At 48.1% G+C, this 22,406-nt stretch overlaps 1 protein-coding gene across 2 annotated transcripts in view; it reads right to left on the bottom strand.

The window, feature by feature from the left end:
* Positions 1-22,406, bottom strand: part of LMCD1 (LIM and cysteine rich domains 1) — a 56,909-nt gene that overhangs the window by 17,421 nt on the left and 17,082 nt on the right. Inside the window, exons 2-3 of one of the 2 annotated variants that reach the window (XM_037134747.2) lie at positions 9,523-9,611; positions 3,778-4,033 (exon numbers count right to left, since the gene is read on the bottom strand). In XM_037134747.2, the coding sequence (XP_036990642.1) occupies positions 3,778-4,033; positions 9,523-9,611 (345 nt within the window). The remainder of the gene's footprint in view (positions 1-3,777; positions 4,034-9,522; positions 9,612-22,406) is intronic. The other variant, XM_037134748.2, reaches the window with a different exon arrangement.

Here is a 22,406-nt window from a genome sequence, read left to right as displayed (position 1 = left end):
CTCCCCAGGGTCACACAGCTAGTATGTGGTAGAAACAGCTTTGAACTCAGCAGCCTGGGTCTCAACCCCTTTCATTCTGCCTCTCTATAGTATGGATGACTGGCAAAGAGAAAAAAAATGTCCCCTCTTCACTGGGGGAGTTTACCATCGTCATCATGTCAAGGTGGGTGGACTGGGTACATATCTCCTGGTGCCTGGACCCCCCCCAGTCCTGGGTATATCTGTGGCTCTGGCCTTAAAGGGCCTGTACCCCTTCCTGCTCAGCTTTACAATTAAACTCTGTGGTTCAAAGTCCTGGAGCACTGGCCTCACTGGCCAGTCTCCTTCTGATCCCTGCACTCGGTGTCCTTTCCTGGCTCTGTCCTGGCTGTGGGTGTGTGTGGCCTGCAGAGTGCATGGGTTCCTGGCTGGGGCCCTGGAGACAGGCAGGTTCCTTCCCAGGGACCCAGTGTTCCTGCTGCAGCTCTGAGCTCCAGCTGGGTGCCATCTCTCTGCCTCTGCACTCGTCAAGGCTACAGGATCCGGCTGCCACATGTGTGTTTTGTGATGCCTGCCTGGTTGGCCCGAGACTCTTGCCTGCACTTCCTAGTCACACACCTAGAACAGCTATTACTAATCACCCCGATGAGGGTCTCAGAATCCACCTCATCACAGCCCTTCAGGCAATCACTGTGGACTACAAGGACTTGCAAAGGGGATGAGGTGGGGAGGGGGTTGGGTCTGAGTCGGCTGCCTGTGTCACTCAGAGCCTATAAGAGGATGCCCAGGTATCCAGGAAGCTAACTGAAGTCATGTTCCAAAAGCCTTTAGCAAGAGGCCTTTCCTCGGCCCAGCTGGAAAGATAGGCTTAGGTTTTAAGTTTTTCATAAGAATCTTTCTGGGTCATTTGGTGCCCTGCTGTCTGGCTGAGACATCTTGGGTGAAGATGTTCTTGGAATAAGGCTTTATAAGGAGAGAAATGAAAAATGCAGACAGAAAGTGGAAGGGGAAGGAGCTCTGTTGTTGAGGTTGGGCAGTGGAACACACATGGGCTCTGGAATTAGAAGAACCAATTTGGATCCTGCTCTTCCCGATTCTTCTCCAGCTCCCAGACAAGGACAGAAATGGGCTTCATGTTCCATGTCAATCCTGGCCGATAGTGGCTACCTGCAGTGCGGTGCTGAGGATTCTGGGGACCAGTGAGGGGTCCGAGGGGGAGAGTGCTCTGATTCATCACCAGAGTTTGCTGGAGTGTGCAGCAGTGGAGGGTCAGGTATGAGCGAGCACTTCCTCTGCATAGGCTCCTCACAAGCCTCTGTTTGCTCCCCAGTAAAATGGGACAGTAATGGACCTACACACAGGGAGTGCCGAGGTGTTGACGTCATATCCAAAATGCTCAATGGATGTTGGCTCCCTTCATCTTTTCCATCTTGCCCCCGCCCAAATCCTGTCTAGCTTTCAAATATCTATTCAAGTCCCCCCTTGCCCCCCATGCACACTGCACTCTTGGAAGCCTTCCCTAGAAATGCTAACCCAAGATATGTGCTTCCCCTTCCACCTGCCCGGTTCGCCCGGCCTGGCCTAGGAACAGCCCAGCTGTGGAGTCAGGGAGGCCTGACCTCAGGACCTGTCTCTGCCACTGAAGCTGGCTGTGGGACATCTGGCTAGCAGTGCCACCTCTCTGAGTCTCAGTTTCCCCTTCTGTAGATGAGGGTAAATAGTACATGCCTCACAGTATTGGAAATTTAGGTGAGATTGTACAAGGATGGCTCTCAGCCTAGTGCCTAGCACTTAGTAAGTACTCAATAAATGTTAGCAATTAGGTTTTCTGTAATCAGTTTTTAAAGGATTAAGAATTTTTCTGGCTTTCGTAGTTGGGAAGGATGACAGATAGCAAGATTCAGTTCAATTTCCGAAATGTAATCAGTCCCAAACACTTGGGAATTAAATTAAAAAGTTGGGAAGACGAGTAGGGAGGGAGAGTTGTCCAATCTCAAAAATGTGACCTCCGCAGGCCAGATGCAGTGTAGACAGAGTGGCTTTTATACTGTGCGTTTTATGAGGCCTCGTTAATCATGGCCTCACGATGCCGTCCTCTGATTAGTTTGGGGCCCAAGCATTTGGGATTTTTACCAGTCAAATCCTGACACCACAGCTGGCTCCTTTATGAGCTGAATGCCTTAGTTTTCATAGACATCTCAGAGACCCACTTGGTGGCCCGCCTTCAGTACCAGCCAGCATGTTTCTTCAGCACTGCTGGCGAATGCCAATGAACCACTGAGTTTCCTTACATGTACAATAATTCCCGCCTCGTAGGGAAGCCGAGCTCATGAATGCTGAAGTGCTCTTTTAAAACATGCTTTTTAAAAAGCACAGCTTTAACAAATAAATCTTTGCCTCTGTTTATCACTTTATCTAGAAGGGATTTCCTCCCTCTTATGCTCTAGATTAGAACCATGCTGCTCAAACTCTCTATGGTGAAGGGGCAGTTTGTTTGGTTGGTTTTCCCACCTGGCACAGAGTGAGTTTGAGCTCCCTGCACGTGATGGGAAGGTGGCACAGGACATGTGAGACTTTCACGTGCATCTGACCACAGGGAATGAGAGTTCTCTGATCACATGCTCGGATGTCACATTTATTCTCAGTTTTTGTACTTTTCATGGTAAACCAGTCACAGGGATTTTGAGAAGTGGCACCGGTCCACAGATTGCATGCCAATGTCACTGGCCAGGAGGGTGACGAGGCACTACACTATGTGGCCTGCACAGTGCAAGAGACCAGAGAGAGCAGTGTACAATGTCAGGCTTGCATCCCTAAAACTTCAGGATCTCTTTTAGCTCAGTAACTTGTAGAGATTGTCTGGGCCTTTGCCACCCCAGGTGTGGCCGGGGGACCAGCAGCATCAGCATCACCTCGGATTTTGTCAGGCGTGCAGAGTCTCGGGACCGGCCCAGGCCTACTGGATGCATCTCCACAAGCTCTCCACATGATCTATATGCTTGTTGAAATCTGAGTGGTCTACTCAGCATTGGACGGGCCTCTGGGTCTTAAAGGTGGCCACATGTGGTGTTACCTGGGACATCATTTACCTGCTCGCTTCTGGTGATTCTGATCATGCTATCTGGAGCTTCGGATTTTAATGGTCTGGGGTGAGGCCTGAGCCTGGGGACTTTTTATGGGTCCCCAGAGGATCCCACATAGTCAGGGTGTGCCCTTGTGCAGGTCACCTGTTCTCTGCGGGCCTTGTCCTTTCTGCCCTCCTCAGAGTTGCTCCAATCATTTGCCCAAGCCTTCTCTCTGTGTCTCTTCCCCACAGTTGTGAAAAGCTAGTTTGGTTCTCCCTTCTAAGCCCAAGAGACTTCAGCTGCTAAGCAGGAGCAAGAGCTATTTCTCTGCTCTCCTAGAGGCTTGCAAATGGCACACCCCAGCCACTTCGAGGGGAAACGAAGATGGCAGAAGACGAGCACCTGAAAGAGTTCTGGGTGGTAAGCCATCCTCTGTTTAGAAGTGAGGAGCCCAAAGGGAACCATAAGAAGCCCTGGGACTAGACTCGGAAGGGCCCTTAGAGTCCAGATGAACAGCTCTACCCTTTTCATGGATGAGGAAAGCTGAGGACCAGACAGTCTTCACTTCAAGATTGCCCTGTGAGGTAGAAATGGAAATGAAACCACAGCCATCCCTATGATTTCTGTAACCTTGCACACTTCTTATCTTGTCCTTGGAATTCAGGAACCTGTGGCACGGCTAACATTTACGAAGGTGAGAAAACCACCACTTGGTTGGAGGAAGCTCTCTTACCAGTTTCTGGGTGACTCCGGGGGGAGCCCACTCATAGGTGATGGTGTCAAAGGTGGGATCTTTCCCAGTGGCAATGGGGTTAGTCATGATCATCCGGTTCCTCTTGTAAATTCGGATGCCATCCCCGCCTTTCACCCGGGCCGTGAGGGTGGAATACTTGGAGTCCATCAGCAAGCGGCCAATTTTCCGATCATCTTCTAGGTCAGAGCTCAGGCAGTGGTCCTCTTGGCTGCATTTGCAAGACTTGCATATTTTCCTGGGGTGGGGTAGAGATGGGGACAAGTGAGATCAACCTCCAGAAGAGAGAGGCAGTCTCTGCTGGCAGCAGCTACCCCTTTGAAAGCAGTGCACAGTTTAACTCCAGTGACTTGGAAAGGTCAGCAGCAAACACATGGTAACATGAGACCAATGGGCCTTTTTAGGGTCGGGACTGCATTTGGGAGGCTCTAGTCTGGTCTATCGGTCTGTCTACTGGTGGAGATTGTGGGGTATGACTTTTACTGGAAAAAAACCAGCAGCACATTTACTCTCCTGGTGGTTGTGGTGGCAAAGCCTGGTTCATTCATTAGAGATGCCCTAAAGCAGGAGTCTTCAGGGCCTGTGGGCTGAACCTGGCCTATAAGCTGCTTCTGTAAGCAAAGTTTTATTGGAACAAGGCCATGGCCATTCATTTGCATATCTCCTGTGGTTGCTTTGGGGCTATAATGGCAGACTTGCATAGCTGCACATCTGGCCCTGGAAGCCTACGTAACTACTATCTGGCCCTTTATAAACAAAGTTGTGGACCCCCTGCTTTAAGGAATTTGATATTGTCTCCCAAGATTCCTGAGCCTCACAGCTTCGGTAACTTTTAAACTCTTGAGCACTCATTCTGAAGTTAGAATAGAGCTGGAAATTTTTCTTCAGGAGACTGGTGGATAGGAGCCAGTGGGAAGAGAAAGAACTTAGAAAACCCCTCAGGCTGAAGAGATTGGTGTTCACTGGCAAGTCTTGGTGGTGAGGCTGAGAGAGGGAAAAGCATCTGGAGAAGCTGCAAATTCACTGTAAAGCCCGGCCTTCTCTCTGACAAAAACGGAAGTGACTGGCTACTTTGTATCACACTGTTATGGTTTAGGAATCCAGAGTTCTATGTCCTGAAAGCAAAAGAATGCCCCTCCCTTTCTGGCCTGTCACCACAGGCCGGCTGTGTATCCCAGATGCACCGTGCATGCCATTTATGAGCTTGTTAGGTCAAAGTCAAGTACCTCTTTCAAGACCTAACCCAGGGATCGGGCAGCCTAAGAAAGAGAGATGTCGCTGTAGTTGCATGAGTACTTCCCAGCCAGACATGCCTGAAGAAACCCTCCTCGGCTGTTTGAAATTTGGGAGATTGATACATTTAATCATAGATCATAAATATTGACTGTGGGGCTAGCAAGGGCGTGCCTCGATGGTTTCCATCAGTGGTTCCCAACCAAGGTCAATTCTGTCCCCCAGGGGGATTTGGTGATGTCTGGACACACGTCTGATTGTCACAATGAGGTGCTACTACCTTCTATAGGGTAGAGGCTAGGGATGCTGCTAAATATCCTACAATGCACAGCTCCCTTCGCAACGAAGGGTAATCCAGTGCCCAATGTCAAAAGTGCCGAGGCTGAAAAACCCTCATGTAACATGAGGAGGAGAAGATCCCCTCACAATCTTCAAAGAACTTCCAGTTGGGAGAGGGGGGAGAATCAGGGGGAAAGTACAGCATGAAGTAACATCAGTTGGGCTGGGTGAGAGCGGCAAGTGCCGTGTGGCGGCTCTGCTGGACTGGACCGGCTCTCCAGGATGTTGGTGTGCAGCATGCGGACAAGGGCTCAGTGGTGATGAGTTTGAAAAGCAGTGGATTACTGAAGGTGAGACACATCTTTTAGTATGAGGCTGCTTCTTGTCTTTAATGTGCTGATGTGCAGTATGACCCCAGGTGGGGAAAGAGGCAGCATTCCCCACGTTATCTGAGGAGAAGCTTGCAGTCCAAGTTCCTGTTTGGTGGGTTGCAATTTGAGAAAAGTTAAAATTGGTGATCTCAAGGATGATTCTAGCACCTAAAGGTGATGCAGGATGAAAACGAGGTCCTTTTGTTCTCATAAGAAGGGGTTGCTTGCTTTGCGGAATTGGGGCATTTTAATTATGATCAGTGATATTCCCTTGCCTCGCCTTTTTATGAGGCAGGAAGGAGGCTGCTTCTCGGAGAAGACAGGTGATAGCGCCATTGGTTTAATGTGGGTGGTGACAGCAGGAAATGGGAGGAGGAGGAAGAGGAAGGAAGTGAAGGAAATCCCTGGTTCTTCCTGGTCCTCTGACTTCCCCAATACCTCCTGTGTGTGGAGCTGGGTGAGGAAGCTGCCTTTTGCTTTGCTGGTTAACACAGACTCTCGGGATGCTAATAGAGATGTTGGGAATGTAAATACTTTGAAAAGGAAAGTGTTGGCAAATATGAGATGTTCTCTGAAAGTGTGTCCATGTTATTTCTCCTTTATTCATGTTGCCAAGCACATGGCTGGGACTTACAGAAGTCTACCTCCCTCTTTCCAGGTACCAGGATTGTAGAGGACACAGATATACAGGTTCTGAGTGCTGTTAAAAATGGACACATCTGCAATCTGTCATAGGCAACCTTTAATTGTGCAAAAGGCACAGCCTTGGGATCTGAGCCCAGCCTGCACATTAGCCCACCATAGATACATGGTTAAGGTTCTTACCTATCAAATGAGAGGGCTGGTCTATATCAGTGATGGCAAACCATGGCTAATAGGCCAAATCCAATTTTTGTATGGCCAATGAACTAAGAATAATTTTCACATTTTTAAATAGGTAGAAAATTTTGAATATCCTGTCCATTTGCTTTTATGCTACAAGGACCAAGATGAACAGGTGTGACAGAGACCTTATGACCTGCAAAGCCTAAAACAATTGCTATCTGGCTCTTTGCAGATAGTTTGCTGACCTCTGGTCTAGTCGATGAGTTTTCAGACTTTGCTGGGTATCCAGATCATCTGGGGAGCTGGGTAAACTTGGACATGCCTTGCCCTGGTCCCCACTAGTCAGACATGGGTCTGTAGTCTCCCGTCCCCAAGGTAATTCGATGACACAAAAGCACTAGAGTCGCTACTCCTCCCTTTCAGGAAGTTAAGCAGCTCAGGTTGACTTTCTCGACATTGTCCCTCGAAAAGCTCGGGAAGCCCAGCCATCCTGTGACTGCAGCATTATAGATGAAGATCCCCTGCCCTGGTGAGAAGAGGCAGAATGAACACTACAGATCCCAGGGCAGCTGCTGACACTGGCTGGGGAGAGCACCTGTGAGAAGGGATGCTGTAATGAGCAGTTCGGGGGAGTCCATTGAGAGCAGGTCCCTGAAGAATGCAAAATTTTGTAATTTGAAGAGTCTGTGGTCTCACTTCCATTTTTCATAGTATGTCCCCTGTTTTCCTTAAATTAGTTTTTCCCTTCTATCCACTGAAGTCAGTGTATATTGGAAAAAATACAGCTAATTAGAATAATAACAATATAAAAAATCTATGCATGTTGGGAAGAGAGCTTGCATTGGGCTCTCTCTGAAACACCGAGTCCTTGAGGTGTGTTTTCCTCCTTGAAGGGAAATGCGGCATCCTGTGAAGGTTGTCAGATGGGCCCAGCATGGCTATTGGGAGTGCGGGAAGCTAAAGGCTGCTGGAGGAGCTCCTCCCTGTTTTCATAATACGTTTGTCCTGAAAGTCTGCTTCTGTACCCTCCTCTCTATGTAATGCTACTCTTCGGTGCTTCTGATACTAATTCCATTCTAATTCTACTAACCATGTGCATCATTCATTTCATTGTAAATAGTTTGTCTGAAACTATGGAATTATAAAACCAGAAGGGGACCCCGGAGCACATCAGCTCCAAAGCCCCTGTTTCTCAAGTGGGAAGCTTGAGGCTTAGAGAAGGGAAGTGTCTTGTTCAGGCAGAGTCAGCATGTGAATTCTGTCCTGTGATTGTTAGTTAAGGGCCTTTCCCACTCAGCCAGCTGGCTACCACTTTGATCTTCACATATATTTCAAACTATGGAGAGTATGGCAACTGGAGCATAAAAGTGGTTTGACGTGGCTTCCTCCCTAAGGGTGGGACCTCACTGCTTCAATTAAGGTCCCTGTTAAGGTTGTTTAAACCAAAGATGACACCTGAGATGCAGGAAGGACCTGCAGGCTGCTGTCTTTCTCAAGGATAAAGTCACTTGATGTTCAAGTGATGAAGAAATGTAGGGATTAAAATAATGCTGAGAGACTCCTGCTTCCAGCTATGAGGAACAGGGTGTTCAGAACTTCCCTCCGCCTTTAAACACCTAGAAAACCAGACAAACTATATTAAATGATTATTTTGAGATGTCAGACCACAGGAAGCACTGGGGTGTGATTCTTGTGATAAGGCAAATGTTACTGAAAGGACTCTGGGTACATTCAGGGAACATCAGCTCCTGCCCAGGAACTCTGAAAGGGGGGCCCCGGAGGCTGTCTGAAGGATCCTAAGCTGATGATTCTAAACACTGTTCTATGACACCCTGACAGCAGATTCAGGACCAATGGAGTGACATGATGGAAAAGGTGACTCTCCTCTAGGTCAGAAAGAGCTCAAGTGGCCAAAATAGATGCATGGAAGGAGGTTCCCCATCCTGGGAGTGTTTTAGCCAAATTCCTGGGAGGAATTTGTGCAGGGGACAGGAATCGAGATTGGATGACCTCGAAGGAAGGTCAGGGAATGGGGTCAAAGGCGGTTTTGTGCTTTGCCATCTCGTGGTGCACTGTACTGCAGAATGGCTGCGAGCACAGCATGGGGCTTCCCAGACCCGAGTTGGAATCCTGCCGTATAGTAGCCCTCACCACCCTCAGTTTCCTGATCTGCAAAATGGAGACAGTAATACCTATCCATTAGGGTTATCTCAACATTCGAATACAAAAGATTAAGTTCAGTTCAAGAAATACTTTTACAGTTGCCTTCTTACAGTGGAAGCCAGCATCTCTGAGACAAAAGCCTCCCAAATTTTGTTCCCCCACTGAGTGCCCAAGGCAATGTTCTGGCAGTGCAGACAAAAGCTCCTCCTTTGCTACGGTGCCCTACGAAGTCTCACAGGACTGCAGGGACAGTCACGCATGCTGCGCCCCACACAACCTCTGGGGGTGCCGTCCACACAGATGCTGATGTGAACAGTACTGAGATTATGCAGTGTGGCAGGCCCGCCTCTAGTTTTCAGTCTTCAGGATGAAAAAGAAAAGCCCAGCTGGCTCTTATGGTCCTCCCGTGTGGATGTGAATACCACGTCTTGGTTTCCAAGTGTGTGGACACCTCGACTTTTACTTCCGTCCCAGGGGCACTCTCAGATCAGAACACATCAACAGGGATGATGGTGCAGTGGGAGATCAGCCCCATGCACCAAACCCCGGGACAGACGGCTCTACCCAGAGTGGACCGGGAGCCAACTAACACTGCCCACACCTCCCCAGCGCAGTCCTTGCTGGGCTGAGCCTCCACCTCGAAACAGTTAATGGAGTGCAAAGCTCCTTCAGCATCTTGGATCCCCAGGGCTTTTCCGGCATGGCCGGGTCAGGCCAAGTGGGAGTGCGTTCGCTCCAGAGCCACTCCTCTCCAAAACGTGCGTCCTAAGCAGTCCCAGCAGAGAATGACCAGGGTTCCCTGAAAGGACAGCCAACAAGTGAAGGCAGGCAGAGCCTTCCTGACAAACTCGGTTACCTCCACGAATGTGGCTCGAAGCCTGAACACGTCCCCTTGCATCTCAAACAAGGCACACCTCTTGCTGACTGCTGCTGGCCCAGGGACATCTGGAAGAGGAGCAGAAAAGAGGGTGTTTTCCTTCTAAACATCTTGGACCAGGGATGCTTGACCTCCAAAGGAGTTGGCACACCAGCAAAGGGATTGTGTGGGGTTCAAAGTGCTTGAGATTAGTAAGCCATCACCAACGGTTCACCAGGAACCTTACTGTTTACACCACTTACTCTTTGCCAGATGATCAGCTGGCAAAGTGGCCGTAGGGCAGGCACGTGTGGATGGGTGGGGCACCTCTCAATAAAAATGCAGGGGGAGCTCATTCACAACTAACAGTGCTGTCACCAGTTACCATGGCTGCTGTGAGGGACCATCTGCTCCTTCCTCTACCCTCCCCCCACTCCTCGGATTCACTTGTTCCTGAAAAGGAATCTTCCAGCAAATGTCTCCTCTCCCTCATTTACTTGTAATTTATTGATAGCATGTGATTAAAGCAAGGCGCAAACCAATACTCACGCTGCCAAAAGTTTATAGTCCAAAGCATAACTTAAATATTTTGCTGAAACATAGAACATCAGACTGTGCTTTGGAAAGAGAAGGACACACGAGTCGGTTTTTATTTTTTTGTTACCAGCCAAAGGTAGCGGAAGTGCAATGGCTGCTGCTGCTGCTGACGTGTTTAGACCCTAATGGCTCTCAAACGAGGCCTCGATACCAGCAGCGGCGCCGGCAGGTTGCAGAAGTGCAGATGCTCGGGCCCCACCCCAGCCCCTTTAAATCAGAATCTGCAATTTAACAAAATTTAGGAGACTCGTATTACATTAGACCTAGAGAAGCAGTGGGTCGTCAGTATCTGGATCTGCTGGCTGAGAATCTCACCGGACACTCCACTGGGAGTGGGGGTGTGTGTGGACGATTTGGTACCGGTATGCACATGTACTGTGATTTTATCAAAAAGCAAGGTTCCTTCAGCTGGTACAATAAAGGGATGAGCTCATGGTTCACAAACCATGGATCCACTTAACCATTTATTTAGCATCTACTATGTGCTACACACAGGGATACATCCTAAGACCAGGTGTGCCCTGGAGGAAGTCATAGTCTAGGGGGAGATGGAGAAAGAAAAACATACTTATCACCTGCTGCTGGAAAGGGCAACTTTGAGGAAAGTTGCTGATTGTACAGTAGAAACACATGGACCCGTCTGAGTGACCTGAGTTCCAAACCCAGGTTCATGACTCAACAACCACATGGACCTGGACCAAAGGAGCCAGGTTTTCTCACCTGTCTGTCAGAGGGGTACAGAGATAATGTATGTAAAGTGTCTGACCGTACCAGGCACTAAAAATGTCAGCTGCTATTATATTATTTCACAAAGACTTTCGGAGCACAGAGTAAGGTGTCAATAAAACTGTATGGGAAGGAAATCCAGGGAAGCCTCTTAGAGGAGGCGACTCTGGATCAGGGCAGTGCAGGATGAACTGGCAGCAAAGGAGAAAGGGATTCCTGGCAGAACAAAATGTGCAAGGACAGAAAGGAACAAAAGAGCTTGATGGGCAGCGTCATGCACAGTCTAAGCATGCTCTTTGGGACATGTGAGTGCTCTGGTTCTAACGCACACTCACAGCTTTGGCAAGTCAGAGCCACGTTACACCTACCTGAAGGGAAGTATATTCATATTTGTGTCTGTTCAGTGTTAGAGTTGTGTTAAAACTGAAAATCAAGATAATGTGTACCCCTCCCTTTTTTATCCTGAGCTGGGAGCTTCCATTCACAGGCAGAACTTTGCTCCTTGCAAACACTTGTTCTCGACACCTTGATTCTACTAGCTGGAATACAGCAGTCCTTTCAGACTTCATACCTGAGTGCTTCCAAGGTTACTCTGGGAGGTATACAACTTATGAATAAGGCACCACCATTGGATTGTTTTAAACAGACCCAGGGGCAGCGAGGCCTGGAAACAGAAGAGCTGTGTGGAAGCATTTCATAAGTGGCCAAGCACCCTGCAAGCTTGAGCATTGTTCTTCTAATGAGTGGCTGACTTAACAGCCACCCTTTGAGGGGATTAGTCCTGATGCTTGGCCAGAAGACTTAAGCAGCTGGCTCAGGGTTTGGTGTAGAAACAGTGATGTAAGGCAGCACAGAGCAGCAGAGCCCTGGCCTGCAGGGTGGGGGTGCTGGGGGGGGGTGGCCCTGCAGTGCCAACTCTGACATTTATTAGCTGTGCAGCTAGAAGCGACTCATTTCCTGACCCGGCCTAAATTGCTCCTCTGTAAAACGAGAAAACTGGCCGGAACTAGGGTTGCCCAAATCTCCGTCAGTAGAACCTTTGTTCTGTGAGATGCTTCGAAGCGGTTGCGGGCCAGAGGCAGGAAGGATTGCATGATCGAATGAAGACGATGAACACTGGATGCAAAAAGGCTTCCAGAGCCTTTCATTCAAGTGCTAGCTTACACTGGAAGTGAGAAGAGAGGTGGCGAGAATCTCGATTTTGTGCCTTCCTGCTGCCGGACGTGGGCAGGTGACTGGACTCGTGGAGCCTCAGTGTCTAGTGTGTGTCAGGGGAGCGGTGCAAACCAACCTGCCCCACGCAGTTACTTGAGGCAGGAATGGGCCGCTGCTCGGAGAAGGTGCTGCCTGCACTGTTTCTTACAGTCCGTCCTTGTCCTCGCTTCTCGCGACAACAGTCTGAGAGACCCCGCCTCCTGCATCAGGTGTTCTCAAAAACATCTTTTTTCCCCGTAGCGTCAGAGTTTTAGGGAGCTTCAGAGGAACTACTTTTCTAACTGCACACTCCTGTCTTAGTTTGGTGGACATGTGTGGCCTCTCTGACGAAGTGTAGGAAGCAGAGGGCTGGCTCTAGTCTCCATCCTGCTAGTGGGACGGTTTCCATGGTGACAGAAGTCTGTGGGAGAGTAAAATAAATGGCCTTTTGAGGCAGAAATAGGCTGGGGCCATCAGGCCCCACTGGCAGCTGGCTTCCTGGCAGACTGTTAACACAGTAAATAGCCATCGGTCCACTGCATGCGATTCATCCAGACCCGGTTACGTCCGACACAGAAAACGGTCCTGTTTATTGAGGAGGGGAAACCACCAACCAGAAACAGTGTCTCAAACACGTATTCCAGTTTATAAACAGTGGGGTTGTCTGACGTGGGCTGCGTCTCTGATAGAAGATGGCACAGTGGCCCATCGTGGCTCACAGTAGCTAAGAAGAGAAACACGTAAAAGGACCTATCACTTAAAAAAATGGGTTCTTGGAATGTAGCACCTATTTTGTTCTTTTTCTTGAGGGAGGATAACATGTTTTGACAATTTTCTTTGGTTCGGGATAGTAGGCTGTGGTTCATTTGCTATTGTGGAACAGAATTGTTGGGGCGGGGGCTGAAAAGGACTTAGACCAGGGGTCCCCAGGGGATGCGAGGGGCAGGTCAACAGGGACTCCTCCCTCCTTTAAGCATTTGCCTTCGGGTGACCGGCAAGAGAAGTCTTAAAGGGGGCAGTGTCACCAAGAACCATGTAGGACTTCGATGAAGAGGAACCAGACAGGGGAAGTGTAATACGGAGTTTAGGGCTGAGCATGGGAGCTAGAATTATTGACGGGGGCTCTCCTCCCAGGTCAGCTTCTCTCTCCTTGTCTAACTCAGTTTCCTCCTACGATAGATTAGTTTTTCTTGCCCCTTTTGTCTCAACAAGGCTGTTGTAAGTATCATGTAAGAATAAAAGGTTGTTTGTAAAGTGAAGTAATTATTTAGCATTGATTGTTAAAAAGTTATCCAGAAGTTAGCAATAAGACAGAAAGATGGGGGTGGGGATCCTTTCGATGTCATATGGTGGCAACATGACACTGCCCCTAATCCCCCAAGGACTATCTAGACAAATTTACTTTGCTCTACTCCAAGACCTGGTGTTACACTGTAGCTTTTTCTCCAGTGGCGATTCAAGTACAAATAACTTTTTTCCTTTTGAAAAAGACAGCCCCAAAGGCTATGGTTTATTGTCCAGTAGGGCACGAACTAGTTATGTACCTAACCCTTCCATCTTAACTTTAAATTGACTATAAATACCTGGCTCCTTAAGTGGTTTTTGAATTGATCTAAATTTCTGAGTCCTTCTTTAAAGAATGAGTGGACTAAAATGTTTGCTAAGTTCTAATTTATATTTGCACAAAAGTCATGATTTTACCTTTTTGAAAATTATATCCTAACGTCATCACATGTTCCTGTTCTGTCCATGGCTTAGCTTTCTGAGCTGGCGTGCTCTGAATTGACACTCCATTCTACTCCGAGTCTACTGCTGACATGTCTTTTGCAAGTAAGCTCCATAAGTATATGTGTCGTTGAAGATTATTGATCAGCATACTTTGTTACTGAAAAACAAACCCTCCCCTAAGGGTTCCCAGGAGAGAGGGTGGAGATGGCTGGGGTGGGGTGAAGTTAGGAGAAGGTCCACAAGAGAACTGAGGTCATATACAGAAAAATGACCCTGGAAACTGCCCCACTACCATCCACACCCCTCAAATAATAACAGCTTGGCAGTCGACGGAGTGATTTTGCTGAAGCATTCTCTTCCTCAACCACTATGACAACCCTGCGAGGTGTCCTCACTACTCCTGGTCAACTGGCGACACCTGCCTGGGTCTGAGAGAGGAGACGCAGCTTGTCCGTTCACAAGGCCTGGGCGGGGGCACCTTTTAAATCTACACTTATCTGTGCTGGCCTGTACGTGGAATGTTTGATCTTCCCCCAGGTTTATGACTGTAGCTAACATTTACTGAGTACACCTTATGTGCCAGGAAACTGTCAAGCATTTTTACGATATGTAACTAAAGCTTCTTGGTGAACCTATGAGAGTGATATTTTTACTGAACTTATTTTCACTAACCTTATTTTCATATGAGGAAAGCGGTCCAGGGAGGTTAAAATCCAATAGCTTGAGACCAAGTAGGTCTCACTTCAGAGCCATGCTCCCATCCAATCTGCTACGGCACTTTCCCCCACGCACTTTACAGTTTACAAAGTGTATTCATATCAACCCTGGGCTGCAGATTTATTACTGCACTTGGCTCATGAGCAAAGCAAGCGCATAGGGCTGATGGGATTTGTTGCTCAGAACACGATTCACACTCATGTCTTTGGAATCCAGATCCTGTGACTTTCTACCACACCAGGAGTCCCAGACCCCAGACAACCTCTTATGAGTCTGGCCTTGACTGTGGGCGTCAGGCCAGTTGGATCTGAAGGGGCAGGGGAGTGTGTTTGCAGGGATGGGAAGTCCTGGAAGGGCTAGGGCTGGGGGCAGTAGGAAAAGGTCATGATCATCTTGGTCCTGGGATTTCCAGCATCCAACCCTGTTCTGCTAAATAAACTAAAGTGTAAATAGATGTTCAAGGCAACGGACGGGCCTCGAGGCAGTTGTCAAGGGGGTGGCCAGAAGGGTGAGTCAGAGTCCTGGTGGCGCCTGTGGGAAAAAAGCGCTGGGGCACTGGCTTCACCTGGTTCACCGGCCCCCCCGGAAACCTGACATGACAACCAGCTGACTACCAGCCGGGTGTGCTCAGTACTTCCTGGGGAGAAGGAGCACGCACTGTGCCCCAAGTTGTGAAGGTGGTTGGATAATAAGCAACTTGCTTATACTGAGGATACTAGCACCTGTCTTGTTCTGAAGTAATGGTGAACCGTTTTTAAAGGGATAAAAGTTGCTGAGCGCTGGGTGTCATGGGGCTCCCCCGACGTGGCCTCTCACCTGTCCGCATTCGCCCCCCTCTGCTCCCCACATCGTCTACCGATTCCACCCAGATTCCCTTCCCAGCTGCCCGGGCCCCCTGCAGCTCTCCTGAACATACACTCAGCATTTTTGTTCGTGGTCATCTAAACCTCAGAGAGCTACAACCCAACCCACTCTTTAGGGACCAGTGTAAGTCCCATGTTTTTAAAAAATTTGTCAACTGCAGTTGACATTCAATATTATTTTACATTAGTTTCAGGTGTATAACAGTGGTCAGACAATTATATAATTTACAGAGTGATTCCCCTAATAAGTCTAGTACCCACCTGGTATCATACATAGTTATTACAACAAGGCTCATCTTTTCCGTTATGAAAAAGAACAACAGTTGTAACAAGTATCAGGCTTTGTGGTTTTCCATCACTGTGCTAAGCTGGAGCTCCTGCAAATCTTACAGCACCCGTATGAGTTAGGTCACCTTGGCAGTGGTCTTCAAGGTGCATTCCCCAAGCAGCACCTGGGAACTTGTTGGCCTCACAGATCCTCAGTTGTCACCCAGACCTACTGAATCTGGCCCTTTGCAGGCGGGGCCCAGCCATAGCTGTTCGAGCCCTCTAGGTGATTTGGATGCACAACTGATGTCTGAGAACCACTGATCTTTGCTGGTATCCCCAGGTTGCACACGAGTCCACAGGAGGGGGGACTGATTGTGTTGCTTTGCCTGAGACTGGTTCAGGGCCTCGGAGAGACAATTGCAGTGACAAAACCAGGAAAACTCCAGGCAAACCAGGGAGGAGTCGGGTTCCCTCATTAAGAGGATTCAAAGAGGTCAGTCTGGATATGAACCCAGATTTCTCTGAATCCCGAATCTTCATTTCAATTCCACCAGTGTACAGCACATGATGCCAAAAGGCCTTTTCCAGATATTTCGGGGCCCTTCATTTTTTTTCTTAAGTAACTCACAGAAATATAGAATTAGATAAAGCAGCATATCTCAAGTTAACCTGACATGAATTAGCATAAAGGCCCCTTGGGATCTAGCTAACATGCAGATTGGGGTTTGGTGAGTCCAGGGACCACCCCCTGAGTAGTGAGGGACTTGACTGCATTGAGGATCACCTGAGGATCCTTTAACACTTCCAAAGTGCAGGCCACACCCCTGACCAATTCAACCACAATCTCTGGGGTCAGGTCATGGGCCACAGCCATTCTGGAAGTTTCTTGTGGTATTTCAATGTATGGACAAGTTTGGAAACAACTGGGCGACACCCATGTACCTTTAGCTGCTCCGACTTGGATTTTTAACATCCTTAACATCATTGGCTTAACACCCACACCCTCAGCTTTAAAGATCACAATGCCTCCAAGTGAGTTTTTTCAGCACGCCTGACTTTTGTTACTGTCTTGTCCTTTTGGTCCCATCTGCCCTGGCACAAGCCTGCCTCCTAGGCTTTCGTGCCAAATGCAGTAACTCTCTTAACATCTGTGCAGAGGGGAAGCTACACCCTTTCCTCTTCCTCTAAGTTTCGCCAGCTGGCTGACTCCTCTCAAGGGCTCTCCTGGATAGAGACCCTCTGTTAGGCCTGAGGTGGAGGTCGGGGGTGGGCCTCCCCACCCTCCAGTGCTACGGGGGTTGGGACCCGAGAGATCCTATCAGATGGAGGAACCCAACCTGGGAACACCTGAGGCCCAGGATGGCTACGAGCTGCATCATGGAGAGACTGTTTTCCCTTAGGAAGTCTGATCATTTCGGAGAGTGGCCTGGCCGGGTGTAAAAGGGGGTGTGCACTTCACCTTCCCGCCCAAGGACCCCAGGACTGCGACAGAGGCCTGGCCTTTCCCCAAATTTGGAAGCTCCGCAACAATTGAAAATATGAGTTGCTAAAAAGGGGTTACAAAATCTTTATTTTAAAAAACTGTACTGTGTGTTCACCACCCCAGGTCAAGTCTCCTTCCATCACCATGTATGCCCCCTTCACCCTCTCCGACCTCCCTCCACCCCCTTTCCCTCCGGCCATCACCACACCGTTGTTGTCTATGAGGTTTTTTCTCTGTCCCTTCACCCTTTTCACCCAGCCCTGCAATCAATATACCTTCCAGTATAGTAACTCTGACCATACTTTGCCACCCTTCCTGACCATAATCCCTCCCTGTCACTTGTCCTGTCACCAGTAGTGGAGGGTGGGGCCCAGACCCCCCCCCCCCCAAAGGATGCTGGGGGAAGGCCAACAACCTGGCTCTTTCCAGTCTGCTTGCTTTTAATTAGGCTGAGTTTCGGCGTGCATTTCCATAACATCTTTCTTTCCCTGTGTTAATATAAAGTGAATGCTCCCTGTCTTGCCCCCTCCAGCCTTAAGCAGCACTGCTGCCCTGTTTGCTTCTGACCTCTGGCTCCTTACCTCCCTACTGAGGCTCCTCTGGTCGGGGAGGCCTCAGGCTAGGGCTGCAGGTTTTGTGGCCAAGAGAACGTTCCCCCAAACAGGAGATGAAAAAGTGGGACTTGTGGCCCAGATCCTAGAGGGTTCTAGCTTTTATCCCATCTTGCCTTAAGATAGCAGGCTTAGAATATGGTAGCACGAGGCCGAAGTGTGCAGAACTGGCTGCAGGCAGTCTTTCTCCTTGTTCAAATGTTCATTCTGCACCATGGACCAGTGGTCTCAATGAGGATGTGCAAATTGGCCAGAGAAACAACTTTAGATAAAATGCTTCCTAAAACCACAGCTACACTCACACAGGTAGCAGCCAAGTCCTCGTCTGCATTAGAGGGAATATTTGGTGACGGGGTCTGTGTGTGTCTATGTGTCCGTCCTTTCTTCCCTAGGGCTGCCCCTTGGCCATTTCTACTTCTCTGTCTGGACAAGCTCAGATGTTAAGAAATCTCTTTAATTTAGATACTGTTTTCCTGAGTTGTGTAATGAGGAATAAAATGCACAGGCTAAACGAATTGAGATAAATCAAGCAATCTAGTACTTAGAATTCTATGGAAGGAAAACTCCCTCCCTCCCTCCCTCCCTCCCTCCCTCCCTCCCTCCCTCCCTCCCTCCCTCCCTCCCTCCCTCCCTTTGATTGCAGAAGTGCCTGGGTTGTGGGTATTGCAAGGTACAGATTCAATTATTTTCCTATGAAATGGTTTGTGTGTGTTAAATTTATCGCATGGACTGGTTGTGGTAGAGTTAGTCTGATGATTTAGTTTAAGATGCTAGGAGTGTCTGATGCCACAAATAAAGTTTTGTAAAAATGCCCAACAAAAGGGTACTTTTTACTCTCTATAAGAAATGGTGGTTTATTTTGTTTGTTTTTTAATCCTCACCAGAGGATATGCTTATTGATTTGAGGCGGGGGTGAGGTGGGGAGGGACAGAGAGAGAGAGACATTGATGGGTTGCCTCCCACACGTGGCCCGACCAGGAAACAAACCCATAACCCCTTGTTGTACGGGGACGATGCTCCAACCACCTGAGCCGCCAGGCCGGGCTCTTTTTTTTTGTGTGTCTGTCGGTCCATATTCAACTCCAGGAGAATTTGGATTTGGGGCAAACTGTACCACCACATTCTCCTTACTGTCCTCCCTCTCCCAAAAAATCATGTTTAACAGATAGAATTAAGTTAAAGTCAGGGTAGCCAGGAAGGAGCATCGAATTCAAAGAAACCTGACCTGCTGCTCTGGAGCTCACAGAAGGTCACAGGCTATACGGTGGCCCCTGACTATCTGGGGGTGGGGGAAGGGCCCCGCTGCTCCTGTGTCTCCCACACCAGCTGTCCAGAAGTGGGTCCCCAAGAAACATGCCCCTGGAAAAGTCCTGGAAACCACCGCCCAATTCCTGTCATTTCCTCAGGGAGGTCCTTGATTCTCCCCGGCTAGGTACCTCCTCCCCTACCCGCCTAAACTCCTAACCACCATGCCCGACCCTTTACAGAGAACACTTCTATCGTCCTAACCACTTGTTTGGTTCCTCCCCTCCAGGGAAGGAGATTATCAGAGATCCTGAGGTTCACATCATATCTGAATAAAAAGGGTTAATCTGGCCATGAAAACCGAGTAGAAAAGCAAACCCAGATGTGGGAAGGAAATATAAAATAAAAGTTTCTCTGTTTAAGACCCTGCCTTTGCCTCCTCCACCTCCTCTGGTCAGTGAAGCCTCACCGACTCCAGCTGGTTCCAGGAAGGCAGGAATGTCCAGACCCTGGGCCGTAGCAGGAGTAAGCATTGAAGCCTGCCCCGGGGTGACTGGCTCTAAAACCTCACCCCTTCCCAACAATGACCCCATTCTTAACTGTCTGAGTCCTGGAAACCTCTTGATTAAAAATGAATTATTACAACCACAGTTCCTCCTGCGACTTGGTGGCCAGCAGAGGCGGTTAGTAATGTCTACCTCCTACCCCATTATCACTTGGCATGATGGAGCAGACAACGAGCGCTCCGCCAGCCAAGACAGGGGATTGTCTGCCCCCTTTCCTTTCCGTTCTTCTGTCTGCCTTTTCGATAACTTTACTTTTTTGTTTTTTTTTAGCACTTTCATAAAAAAGTAGTCAAAGCAGCGATAAGACTCAAATCAGAACATTTTTCAGGGGTTTGCAGCTCTTGGAAAGGCCTGACCAAAAGACATTTGGAAAGAAGTGTAGCAATTCTGGGAAACAGTCTGCATGGCTGGGCTCCCGCTCTCAGCTTGAAGTGGGCAGCAGGGAAGTATTTGCAGAATAGCTTTTATCTTTCAAAGGTAACGGGGCTACATGATCAGATCTGTGCGAGGGGTCAAGGAGAATCTAGGACTCTGACTCCTTTGTTTGACAGTCTTTTGGCAGAGCCCAGGCAGAAAAGCAGCCAGCCTCTTCTGTGCCTGAGTCTTGCCGATAGCTGATGTTTACGTGTGGTTGTACCCAACACAGGTCCGAAAGTCTCATGTATAAAGGACCCTGCTGGGCTGACGGAGATGCGGCCACCAACCGGGACAATGTGCACAGGGAACTGCACATATGCAGGGGACAAAAACAGCTGAGGGGCGGAACCTTTCTCTTCTGTTTATGAGAACTTCCCAAGTGTCTAGAAAAGTCAGCCTGTTATTTGGGGGGTTCCCTGCTGAACTGATACAGTCAGTGGGAGGAGGGTGCTCTTGCCTCCCATACCTCCAGACTCTATGGATCTTTCCAAACCAGATTCCCAGAGAGTTGGCATTTTCTCTAAGAAAGGGATTCCTGCAGGTCAAGAGCTGTCCTGGCATTTCTTGCTGAACTAAGTGCTTCCAGAGGCTCCAATGCAATCTTTTTTTTTTTTCTTTTTCTTTCTTGAAATGCTCTTTTCTTCTTTCTTGGACAGGCCCTACCAGCTTTTTGGAAGATATAAGTCAAGTCACCAGCCTCACTATGGGCCAGAAATGATCCAGAACCCCTGGGGAATCTCATCTAGAGATTTACCAAGTGGCTTGTTGAGGGGGTGTCACAATAAAAGAAAATAAAGTCTGAGTAGGGTCTCTCTACTCTTCCATTTCTCAAATGAGAACAAGCTGTTGGTGTTGCCAGGCCTAATATCTTCAGGTTGCACTTGGAAAGTAAAGTCTAATTGACTTCATGGTTCTTAGGTTTCAGCTCCGAATAGACTGACTCCTCAAGTAGAAAACTGTAAGCTTGAGGCCAGTACTTCCTCATTGTACCTCCCATACTTTATAAGACTCTCCTGATTTCAGTGGCCAGATGTTTTCGTATAAGGACGTAATTTGGTGTGTGCGTGTGGGAGTGCACACGTCTGATTTCTTAACTTGCAGCATTACCGATCTTTCCAAGGATAACACACTTTTATTGGAATAATTTTGGAAGTGGGAGAGACTTAGCAAACCAAGTGGGAGAATTTTTACTCTTGCCTATTTGAATCTTAGTATCTTAAAAGGAAATGTGCCGTGTGTGAACGTACAGCACTGTTACTAAGAAGTCTGCAGGCTCTGCTTCTGCAGGTGATTCCTGCTGGGAAATCTCAGGCCCAAATTCCTGGGTTAACTTATACGAGGCCTGGCAATGGGGGCATTCACACACACCCCTTTCATCCAGTACTGCTGCCTTGATGTTCAGAAAAACACTTGTGTTTTGGTGTAACACCTTTAGCAAAACCTTTTTTTCCACTTAAAACAAGTATCCTTCTTATCAATGGCTTCCCTCTTCTCTCTTTTGTGCTATCGTATGTTTTTAAAACTAACATTCAATACACATTCAAATATTTCCTTTTCCCAGCTTTACTGCTACATAATGCAGTAGTTGTACAGACTTCATATAGTTGAGCTCTGTGTTTAAGAAAATCTGACATAAGAAAATCACAGATTCTTAGAGATGAAAATAACTTAGAGAATACTTAGGTCAGGTTTTTCTAAGTGCAGTTTTATGAAACAGAAATTAGTGCGTGGCTCCTCACTTTGCGAATGATTCACTTTTAAGGTCTCACCTTTGTAACACATTTGAAATGTAAAATCAGAACTGCAGAAGCCAGGTTCTTCTTCAGAAAATGACCTCCTGAGTAAATTTAGAATTATACATTTACCAAGTGCCCCAGGAAATGACGACAAATTCCTGTATGCCTGAGTCTGCCCACATTCAGTTCTGTGTGCTTGAACCATTTCTCTTTCTTCACTTAATGAATTCCTAATCTTCCTTCAACCTCTAACACATGGTCTTAGAAAACTCTGTGTCTCATATTGTCTTCCTAATACCCATCATGACTGTAATTATTTAATTGTGGATGGAACTCTTGAATGTCATTCTTTTCTGCTAGACTGCAAGTATATGGGGACAGGGTCCCTGCCTAGCTAGTTCATTGCTCTATCACCGGTGCCTAAAATAATGCCTTGCACCTAGTAAGCTCTTCAGTAAACTTCTGTTTGAATAGCTTCTTTTTAATACTTCTGTTCTTGCCATTCATCAGTGCTTCTTGGTGCATGAAAAGCTAACACACCTGAGGCTGATGCTTGCAGGAGGGGCTGGAAGAAAAAAGAACCATCCTGGTTTCCAGGATTCTAGCCTCCCCTGAAAAGAAAGGGGTCGCCCAACCCCTTCAGCCAACCCTTCCTTGCTTCCCTCAGTGGCCCCTCTTCCTTTTAAGGTTCTAGCACTGGCTCTTGGGTTCTCTGCGTTCTCATCATGTTA

The sequence above is a fragment of the Artibeus jamaicensis genome, unplaced genomic scaffold (assembly GCF_021234435.1).
Source record: "Artibeus jamaicensis isolate MK-2021 breed Jamaican fruit bat unplaced genomic scaffold, CSHL_Jam_final contig_519, whole genome shotgun sequence".
Classification (NCBI taxonomy): Eukaryota; Metazoa; Chordata; class Mammalia; order Chiroptera; family Phyllostomidae; genus Artibeus; species Artibeus jamaicensis.
Note: the sequence above shows the minus strand (reverse complement) of the source record. Positions and strands in the feature narration are given on the sequence as shown.